The sequence below is a fragment of the Vidua chalybeata genome, chromosome 2 (genome assembly GCF_026979565.1).
Source record: "Vidua chalybeata isolate OUT-0048 chromosome 2, bVidCha1 merged haplotype, whole genome shotgun sequence".
In the NCBI taxonomy this organism is placed as follows: domain Eukaryota; kingdom Metazoa; phylum Chordata; class Aves; order Passeriformes; family Viduidae; genus Vidua; species Vidua chalybeata.
In genome coordinates, this window is record NC_071531.1 from 96,543,882 (window position 1) to 96,554,799 (window position 10,918).

A 10,918-nucleotide genomic window follows, 5' to 3' on the forward strand; every position below is an offset into this window, starting at 1 on the left:
CGGCCACCGGGGCGATGAGGGTGGGGCGGTGGTCACGTGGCTGCCGTGGCAACCGGCCCGGCCCCCGGGAGGCGGGAGCGGCCGCGGGGCCGGGGCTGCCATGGCCGGGACGCTGCTAGCCCTGCTGGCCCTGCTCGGCGGCTCCCAGGTGCGCGGCGGCCGTGCGGGGCTTCGTGCCAGGGCCTCCGGTTAGGGTGAACAGCGGGGAGGGCCCGGCGGGGCCGGAGCCGGAGGGGCGGGGGATGCGGGCGGCGCTTGGGAGCTGTTCGCTCTCGGTGCCTCCCGCGCCGCTTGTGGGTTCCGGGTGGAGACTGCGGCACTGGGCGGCTTCGCAGCCCCGCCGAGGTAGTGCCTGCGCGGGGCGGCCCCGTCCAGGGGGTTCCAGGCGGGCGGCGTGCTGCGCCCCAGCGAGGAAAAGGGAGTTTATGGGTGACTGACCTCCCGCTTGATACTGACAGGTGTTCTCCTTGCTCGACTGCCCGCGGTTTTCCTTCGTGATAGCCCAGCCTGTCTGTCCGCACTGTTTGATCAGTGTGTCCCCTGGTCCAGGCAGGGCGAGGAACAGAAGTATCAGGTGGCCCTGGGCCGCGTTACTTCTTAGCTCTGTGCTGAGTGTTCTGTTTCAATGCTTAGCTTCCCCTCTTCTGCTAGAAAAAAATAGAACAAGAAGGTGGAAGATTTTTTTTTCCCGTTACCGTTTAAAATGACCCGAGTCTGACTGTTCCTGGCATTTTACACTTCTTCATTTCCAAGGTGGAGTTTTGATTATTGACCTGTGTTTTTTTCTTTTTATTTTCACATCTTGAAGTGGCTACTGAATCTGGTGCATTTGGAACCTTCTGTACTATTTTCCTCATTTTGGAGAATGATTTACAGATATTACCAGCAGCTCTGGTGTAAGAAATTTCAGGGTGTGTGTTTTGCCTTCTAATTCCAGAGTTCCCCAATCCAAAGGACTTGATTGGCTAGTTTTCCAATTGTTAAAGCTTTCCCATTTGCAGTCCAAACCCCTGTCTGCAAGCCTGCTTCTATTTATCTGTCTTGTTAATTTGAGTAAATGAATTTATGATACTTCAGCACGCAGTTACTTTCAGCTGCTGTTTCCTTTGATCCCACCCTCATGGAATTTAACTACTATATATTTATTTTGTATTCTCAGGTTTTAAAAGCAGAGTACTTCTCTCCTTGGAAGGGAGACCAACAGATGTACAAGCTGGACATAGGCTGGCCTAAAACTCCAGAATACTTCACTGGCCAAACATTTTGTGTTGCTGTTGACTCTCTCCATGGTTTGGTCTATGTCGGACAAGTGAGTGGGAATATTGTTTTTCTCTCTGTGTTGTTTCTGTGGTTTTTTTGCCTTTAAAGCATCTGCTTAAGATTAGGATATATATGTGTATGTTTATTCACATATATTTACATATTTAGAATAATGATTGTATCAAGCTCAGAAAATATAAACAGAGATGTCTCTGCTATATCTATTTTTGAAAGCAGTTCTGGCACAACATTTGTTTGTGGTTTTTTTTTTTTAAGCATTACATTTCTGTGGTATGAATGATCCAACTTAACTGAGTTACAGCAGCTTGTTCCCTCAGCTGTAAAATAAAATGTGATTCTGGGGCAACTGAATCTTCCATTCTTTGAGGCCTTGTCCCATGAAATCAAAACCACACAGCTCTTTCAACCAGTTAGAGTAATGGGAGTTAAAGTATTTCCTCTACCCAGGTCCAAGTGTGATTATCTCTAGGCCATGGATAAGACATTCTCTCCATGGGATGTGGGGGGAATTTCTTGTAAAGCACAGTATGAGTACTTGGGTGCCATGCAGCTAATAAATAAGCCCTGTTGCAGTTTCTCATGCCTATTACATTGGGTACACTTTTCAGCAGGAACACAAAATCACAATTCAACCTGAAGACCAGGATAGCTGCAGGCACTTGGCTGCTCTGAAAGCTGGACTCTATCTGATGTAAAGTGACAGCCTGGACTGACTGGAATTTTTTTCATACTAAATTTAGACCCATATCTCTTTTTTCTTTTCTAGCTGGAAAAAGAGTTCCAGCAGACAATCATGTCACGAGATTCTTTCAATTAATGAAACATTGCAAAAACTTCAGAAAGAGGAATTTTAAACTCTGAGATTACTTACTTAATAGGTTTTCATTAGAACTTTTTTTACCTTTTCAGCGGGGAGACAATGTGCCAAAGGTACTTGTATTCTCAGAAGAAGGCTATTTTCTTCACTCCTGGAATGATACAGTTGAAATGCCTCATGGTATCTTTGTATGGAACACTGCAATAGGAAGTTCAGTATGGATCACAGATGTTGGAACAGGTATGCATCGTGGTGATATGAGAAATATTCAGTGGGGAAGAAAATGTAATATTGCTTTAAACAACTCACTTATTTAAGTCTCTCAAGCAATTCTGAGATAGATTTGTGCTTTAGTTGCTATGAACAAGCTTCTCAGGTGCTGCACAAAATAGTCTGAAGTTTCATGAGTTGTGCTGTGTGTCTGCTTACAGCTGCTAAGCTTGGTCAGCACTCCTCCCTACCACCCAGAAGTATCAGGGAAAAAAGCCTGATAGACATAAGTTTAGCCTGGCTAGACCCAGGTTTAGTACAGTGGATGAATAGTGTTAGAGCCTGTGGGTTTACTAACCCACTGTCATCATAGAATTTTAGTCTGTTAGATGTATTAATGTCACTTTCTTTTGAGTGTCAGATTTTCAATCTTTGCAGTCAGTTTTAATAGTTACATTATGTTTTGTTAAGATGTTGTTGCACTTTCTTTTTTTCCTTGATTCAGGGAAATACGGACACACAGTGAAACAGTATAGCCCTTTGGGTAAACTTATGCAGGTCTTGGGCACACCTGGTAATGCTGGTTCAAGTTTGATTCCCCTGCAATTTGATCAACCAGCAGATATCTTTGTGGAGGAAACTGGAGAAATCTATATTGTTGATGGAGATGGAGGAATGAACAACAGATTGCTCAAACTAACAGATGGTATGGAAAAAGGAACTCTTTGCAGTAGTTGACCACTGAAAACTGGATTTTAAATAACATGGATTGGGAATACTTTTAAGCAAGTACTAGGCAGAACTGTCATTTAACTTTAGTTTGAAGACCATATTGAGTCAGAACCTGTTTTACTGCTTGTTACTTCAGGAGAAATCTCCTAGTCATTCATGAGAAGAGGCTGAGTGACTTTGTTCAGTGTCCTGGCTACCCCAGCGTATTCAGTCTCCAAGAAAGAAGGCTAAGGGGGATTCTTACTGCTGTCTTAAGTCAGTAAAAGGAGGCTATAGAGAAGACAGAGACACTTTTTTTTTTTTTTAGATATACAGTAAAGAATGAGGAACACAGAGCAAAAGATTCAAGAGGGGTGAATTTCAGTTTGATTTTTGTTAGAAAACATTCAGAGTAAAACAGGGTCAGACAAGGAATGACAGGGTGGTCCAAAGATGGGTTGCACTCTCCATTCCTGTAAATGCTCAAAAACTGATGTGTAATGGGCAACTTGATCTAACTTAAGAGTTGGATTTTTTATCAAGGCTAGTCCTGCTTTGAGGACCAGGTTGGACCAAGCAGTATCTGGAGGACTTTTATACTTAAATTGTTCTGTGATTCTGATTAGCTCACTCATACTCCTCAGTTAGGGCAGTGACTAAAGAGCCTGCACATGTCCACAGTTGGAATAAGTGGAGGAGCTACTGTTTCTCCATTTTGCTAAATGCAGATACTTCCCTAATACCTAATTTGCAAAATAGTAAATTGTTAAAAGTGAAAACTTCCACGTAACAAGTGTTAAAAATCAATTTAGGAAATAAATGAATGGCATAATCAGCCAGCTTCTTGCTTCTTTTTTTTTTTTTTTTTTTTCCTTTTTGTACTTTTTTAATTCAGTGTTTAACAGTACCTTGGATTATGGCTCTTGTGTATTACTGGCTACATTTTTGTAATCATAATCATGAAACTGCTAATAACAATCCAGTAGTCACTGTAGTGGTCATGTTTTCTCTCAGATTTATGTATTGGGAGTACTGTTTTAAAACAGTTTAGAAATCTCACCTTTTACAAATTACCCAAAGTAACTTTGCAAGAGATTGACTTAAAAGCTGGTTTATTTGTTATTTTCTCACTGTGATTTTTTTTACTTTTATTTTTCATGGTGCTCACTGTTCAGACTACAAAGAGCTATGGCTGACTGGAACAAATGGGAGTGGCATTGGTCAGTTCAAGATTCCTCACAGTGTAACAGTGGATGCTTTTGGACGGGTAAAGAATTAAGGAAATTTTTTTTATTTCATCTTTGAACAGACTTGTTTATATGTATTTGAACAAAACAAAATGTAATTATTTTTTGTTTAAACTGTTGTGATCTGTGCCACTTTATTGGGTTACATTTTCTGGTGTGATAGTCCTGAACTGAAGTTTCATAGTGCAGGTTCTATGGAAGCAGCTGACTCCAAGGTTAACACCAGGATCCTGACCACTTACACTGTCAATGTCCGTGCAACAACAGTGTTCCTCCTGCAGTTTGTAACAGGTTGCCATTGTGAGACTACAGGAGAAGCATGTTCTGTAATAAATAAAACCACTTCTGTTTCTTCACGTAGAACCAGCAGCCTGCTCGGGCCATCCTGACCTTGATTAACAGCTCTTCTCCCATGGGAAAGTGCATACCAAAGGATCAAGTCCAGCCATAAATATCTGTGCTGTGATGTAAAACCCAGAAAACTGGTCTGTGAATGTGTGGGATGAATCATCAGAGCTAGAAACATCGGCTCTGCTCTTTTTGGTTTTTTTTGGTTACTTTGTCTCTCCTGCTGGCTGGCTGTGTAGTTGATCCTAAAACTTGTTCACAGAAGAAACATATAAATACTCAAGTGTGTTTATTAAAGATGATCCTGCTATATGATAAAGTAGTAGTCCGTTGCCCTCAGTTGCTATACTTCAGGGGGCTTTAATTTCATGTTTGGAAATTGCAAATAAGCTTTAGGTGATAGTGAGTCTCTAGCTAGGTTGTGGACGTTACTCTCAAGGCATTCCAAGAGTCTGCTTCTGCCAGGTGTTAATTGTAGTCTGTCTTTTGGTCTTCAGGTCCTAGAGGGGAGTTATGCTGTCGCTTCTTAATCTGTTTCAGGGAAAATAAGATTGCTTCACTAAAACACCACTGGTTGAAGCTAATTCTGCTGATGCTGTCTGAATCAGAATAAGAAGTGTATATAAAAATCAATTTTCTGCCAAAACTGGCAGAGTGGGAGAAAAAACAGGAGGAACACGGTCACTTTATGCTGCAGTTTATTAATTATTTATGCTGAGTTTATTAATTTAAAGAAAGTGACTGGGATGAGCTATGATTTTACTGCCAACATAGTGTTCATCATCAGTTTAGGTTGAGAATTAATTGTTAATTCATAAGAAATCTAAGAGAATGCTGTAGTAGTGCTTCATTTAAAAACAGTGATGAAAGATGTACTGTTATGTTTATTGCTCCCTTTTTGGTGATAGTCCAGAAAAGTCACAAAGTTTACTTACCAGACTGATGACTTGTCAGCAGCTAAAACTTCAATGACTGTTGTACAAAAAATGCCTTCATTGGAACTGTCTAATGGTATTGCTAGCTTGCAATGTTTGTGAACCCAGTTAACACTGGGTGGGATAGAGACAAAACTGGTTAGACAAAACCAGCTAAACATGCTCTAAGTGTTTAAATGGCTAAATATTTGTAGTAGTATTAGGCATATCAGGAGTGTTTGCAGATCATGATCATGAAGTGAGACTACCATTGGAAAAAAAAAATGCAGGTGATAGACCCTTAGACAGATCTTCAGAATTTAATAGGTGGAAAAATGTCCTCATTGTGGGGATAAAAATCGTACCAAATATATCATATAGCCACAAAAAAAAAGAAGAGAAGGCACTGATTTCTCTGTTAAAGTAGTATAAAATAATTTGTGTATGTTAACAGTAGGTCAGTTTTGGTTTATATCTGGCAGTCAGATCTATTGATTTAATTTTGAATGGGAAGGTATACATTCTTCCAGGGTACATTCTTCCATTTTCACTACAGGGAACTTTGCTCTCATAAGAAACAAATGCATTTAATTTGTTCTATTTATTGACAGCCATGATTTTTCTTTTTAACAGGTATGGGTTGCAGATAGAGGCAACAAGAGAATCCAAGTTTTTGATAAAGTCACAGGAGAATGGCTTGGGTCTTGGAGTGACTGTTTTTCAGAAGATGGACCTTATTCTGTCAGGTATTGTTGAACAGTTATAGGAGCACACAATTATGTAAATAAGGTGTATTCTTACTGGTGAATTAAAATGTTGATATTTAATGCCTGCTGACAAGCAGTTAACCAGTGAAATAAGGTGCTGGGTGTCCTAACATTTGCAAATATCTGCACAGTTGCATCTTGGCAGGGAAGTCCTGGCTTTATAGCAAGCCCTGTCGATTTGAGTGCAGTATTGGGAGCTGCACTTTAAAGTCGTTATGTTATTAACCTTACTGTTGCAGCTTTTACAGGAAGAAAGATTTTCTTGAATGAGTTTTCTGTAGCATAATATGTCTCAATGAGCAGCCATATGAAGAACAAGGCTTACAGCTTAATTTCCAATGTTACAGTGCATTCTGTTGGTCATAGCCTTCAGAATGGTGATTGTTAAAGGGGTTTTGTTTGTGATGAAATGAGATGTCATATGGAGTTCATAGTTGAAAAATATGTTTATCTTTCACAGGTTTACTGCTGATTACAAATACCTGATTGTAGCTCAGCTGAATATCAACCGGTTGGCAATCTTGGCAGCACCTCCAGTTGGCTCCATTGGGGACTGTGCCATAGTCCACAGTGTCCAGCTGGCTGATGAAACCAAACCACACCTTGTGGATGTAGACATGAGGAGTGGAGCAGTTTATGTTGCAGAGATTGGAGCCCAGCAAGTACAAAAATATGTACCCTTAAGCTGATGATTTCCCACAACTGCCATGGCACAAGCTGTGTGGCATTTAAAACCTATGACCACATTTCCTTGAATTCTTTATAGCTTGCAAGCACAGAACTGCACAAGTGCTCCCAGAACTCTAGAGCTAAGGCTCTGTCCTAGCTGTTCTGGAGTTCTGGAGAAATACTTGTCTTGAGCTCTTACTTGTTTAAGTAATGATATGGTGGCTTTTACTTTTGTCGCAATTGTAAAATGATAAGCATTTTAATTTTATTACATAAAAGTTTACAAACGCAATTATTCATCTTAAACGCATGGGGTCAACTTGGGGCTCTGCTTAGCCTTTGTGTGTTGTTAAATGGTCAGAAATGTCTGAAAGAAGTTTTACAAATTTACAATATTTCCTGGGAGAAGAGCACTTCATTTCAATGTTTCTTCACTTTGTTTTCTGAATGGTGGTGCTGGTACTGTCCAACAGAGAATGTAAGGATGTGTCACAATGTTAAATTAGATGCTGCTGGATATTGGTGTCAGTACTGGCATCTGCCTTAGGTGTTTAATGACATAAGTATTGAAATCTGTTTTCAGCTCTAGCTGAAGCCAAAAAGTCTGTAATAAGCTTGAGCTAAATTGATATTAGACACTTCAAACTAAATTAAAAGTATCTGCACAGCAGCCAAGAACTGATTCTTAACTAAATTAGTTCTTAACCTTATTTGATTTATATCAGCATGAGTTTTCAATTCCATAAGATTTCATAGTGGAACATATTGAGGTTCAAGTCTTGTAATTTCCTCAAGATAAACAAATTGCAATTTGCTAGGAAAGTCTTAATCAGCACTAGGGACTGGGAGACATATGATTTTCTTCTGATTTAATTGAAGCTCTGTCAGTTAACAGCAAAGCATCTGTTTTAATTTATTTCTAGAACTCAGACTTCATTAATGTGTAAAGTTTCTTACACTATATTATAGCAGATGTCTCTAAGCTTTGTCTGAAAAAGTCCTGCTTCTCCATTCCCAGAACAAAGTGGTTCTGCTTTCTTTACATGTTGCTACAAGATTTTAAGTTCACTTTATAGTATAGAGGGAACCAGGTATGGAAGAAATGGGATGAGGAAGATGTCATGGCAGAAGTGAGACCGTGGATAACTGAGTACCATGGTAAAACTGTGGATCCACATTCTGTATTTTCTAGCTCTTGAAAACATATGAGAGGATTTTTGCTGTTTCCACACATTTATTGTACTGTGTGGATTATTTTAATGCTAATTACCAGCTAAGAGAGGTAGTTTTTTTCTATTTCTTAGAAAGGGAATAGTGAAAACAGAATTGTACTGATGGGAAATACCTACTTCAGTGAATGTTGTCAAAAGCAAATGCTACTTAATTTGGTAGGTTTCAACCTATGATCACAAACTTGTGAGTCAACAGATGGAAAAGCTGTTCAAAAAAGTCAGATTCATACTTTCTCTGAAAAGTAACTCAGCTATGGAGCCTGACTGCCTGGTTTCAGCACTATTTGAGATTAATGCACTAAATGTGAAAGCTTTGTTGTTGGCTACATGCACAACAATAAGACCAGATCCCACCTGGGGCTGCCCTCAGTCAAGCCTTAGAAGTAGAACTTCAAGGTAATACACTAGCAAATACAGTGCATCACTCATGTGGTCTTGCATGGGAGCTAGTAAGCAATATTTATTTGCGGAAAAAGTAGCAGTACTTCCTTTAGACCTATGTGAACATGTCCACACAGTGTGTTGTGTGGCTTTTTTAACTAGTTTTTGACTAGCTCAGGGATCTCTGCTCTGTGTGCAATTTAGCTATTTCTTGTCTACACAAGGTGGGTTTATTTTATAAAATTTTACTATAAAGTCATGATACTTGAGCATATCTTGGTGTGTAGGGGGTCCAGACATACCCACCTTTCTTCACTACATCCTCTCCTTATTTATTTTTCCTTTGTCACATCCATTTGAAAATAGAACTCCAAGCTCTATGGGAACATATTTTTGTGTTCAGTAAAGCAAAGGTAGCGCACTTTTGGATGTTGACAAATAACTTACTTGGGATGTTGACAAATAACTTACTTGTACAAGTTTCTGTTTGCTGCATGGATCATCTCTTTTTCATTAGATTTTTGGCTCCAAGAAATGGGGAGCACCCATCCACTTTTGTGTGGCTTTACTGAAATAGGCCAAGGTGCCAAAATGTGCCTTACAACTAGGCTTTTGGGTATCTGTGATAACAAGGGGCAAGGGATGCTTATTATTAATAATTATGAGCTGCTTAGACTCTATTTTATCTCTGTGTCTATGACTAGACTGAGGAAATTATTTTGTGCACTAACTTGCTAATTCTCTGAATGTTTTCTTATGTATTGCCTTGAAACTGATTTCTGAAGAAATGCATAGCAGGAGAATTTGATAAAATAAATCGAGAATTTCGCATTATTAAACTCTTGGTTGCTTTTTTTCTGTATTAATATAAATATATTCCATTGTAATGGATTACTCTTCTAAATACAGGGCCCTCACCACTTAAATAAGGTATTTAATAATTTCTGATACCAACATTTGAATGTAATCTAAAATTCCATGTTATCTTTATACGTCACTATTTCTGTGGCCAATCTCTTTTGTATTCTAATTTATGTGTCAACACAGAGATGTAAAAATCTCTCATGTTTCCCTCTGAATAATTAGTAAAATGGAATGATGAGTTACATAAGTGCCAAGTTAAAAAAAAAGTATTTAAACTGTATATCCTTATGATGCTAATCAGGAAATTAAAAAGAAACTAGCAAAACACTTCTTATACCAAATCAGGTTTTATTTTCAGAAAAGATTACTGAGCAGTCTGTCTAGTTTTTAGAAGACCAAGAAGGATTCTCTATGAATTAGAAACACTTGCACAAGAAAAAAAGTAACATACTGCAGTGTTAACTAGATAAGAGAGAAACCTAAGGTGATTGCTAAAACTGTCCAGAAATCTAATTTTAGGTAATCAGCACCAGCTTTTAGGTGTGAACAGTAATCACTGGATTATTCAACTAATGGAGATAAAAATACCATCTGTTCTAATGATGTCTCCAATTTTGCAGGCCTTTTTTTTTTTTTTTTTTTTTTGGGATCCTTTTCTTTGAGTAAGTACCCAGGTTGTTAACAGGATGTGTTTCCCGGAAGTAAAGACCAGATCACATAGTCCTCTCTCTTCACAGAATCATAGAATGGTTTGGGCTGGAAAAGACCTTCAGGATCATCTGGTTCCAGCCCCTCTGCCATGGACAGGGAACTTTGCACTAGATCAGGTTGCTCAGGTCATCCAACGACACCTTGAACACTTCCAGAGATGGGGCATCCACAACTTGATTGGGGAGCCTATGAGAGTGCCCCATGATTTATGATTGTTTTGTAATGCTCAACAGTCTTTTTTTGTGTGTGTGTGTTCTCACAGTCAGAAATTTATTAACAATATTTGACCAAAACAGAAAAAGCCTGAGTCAGGTTTGTGCTATGCAAGATCAGGTCAGTCCCTCAATAAAAGCTGAAGGGGAGGGTACAAGAGTATGTTCGTGGGTCTGTTCATTGCTGGGAGTTCACTGCCTCTGTGGGTAAGTTCTCTGCCTTACAGTGGTTATTAACCTTTTTGAAGCATTCAGTAGTCACTTATCTCAGTTAGCACTTAATTTCTTAACAATTTCTATCCGGAGAAGCCTCCTCAAGCGGTCCATCAGCCAGCAGTGTTTGTAGTCACTCAAATTGCCTGTACCCAACATAAGAGGGCACCAAACCCCTGCTGATGCTTGGGGGACTCTGTGAGGACCGACCTAACAGCTGGTGCTTCCTGAATGTTTTCAGAAGTCAACAAGGATGATGAATTCCTCCAGACTTCCTTTCTCTTTTCAGAATAGACTGCTTTAAGCATAAGCTGATCATAGAATCATAGTAATTTTGCCCT

The 10,918-nt window shown here is 39.5% G+C and overlaps 1 protein-coding gene across 1 annotated transcript; it reads left to right on the forward strand.

Moving 5' to 3' along the window:
* Positions 1-53: 53 nt before the first annotated feature.
* NHLRC3 (NHL repeat containing 3) lies at positions 54-9,416 on the forward strand. Its single transcript, XM_053936013.1, has 7 exons — positions 54-148; positions 1,160-1,309; positions 2,191-2,338; positions 2,814-3,014; positions 4,195-4,286; positions 6,162-6,274; positions 6,756-9,416. The coding sequence occupies exons 1-7, from the start codon at positions 101-103 to the stop codon at positions 6,982-6,984; spliced, it is 981 nt and encodes a 326-aa protein (XP_053791988.1). The 5' UTR covers positions 54-100; the 3' UTR covers positions 6,985-9,416.
* Positions 9,417-10,918: the final 1,502 nt, after the last annotated feature.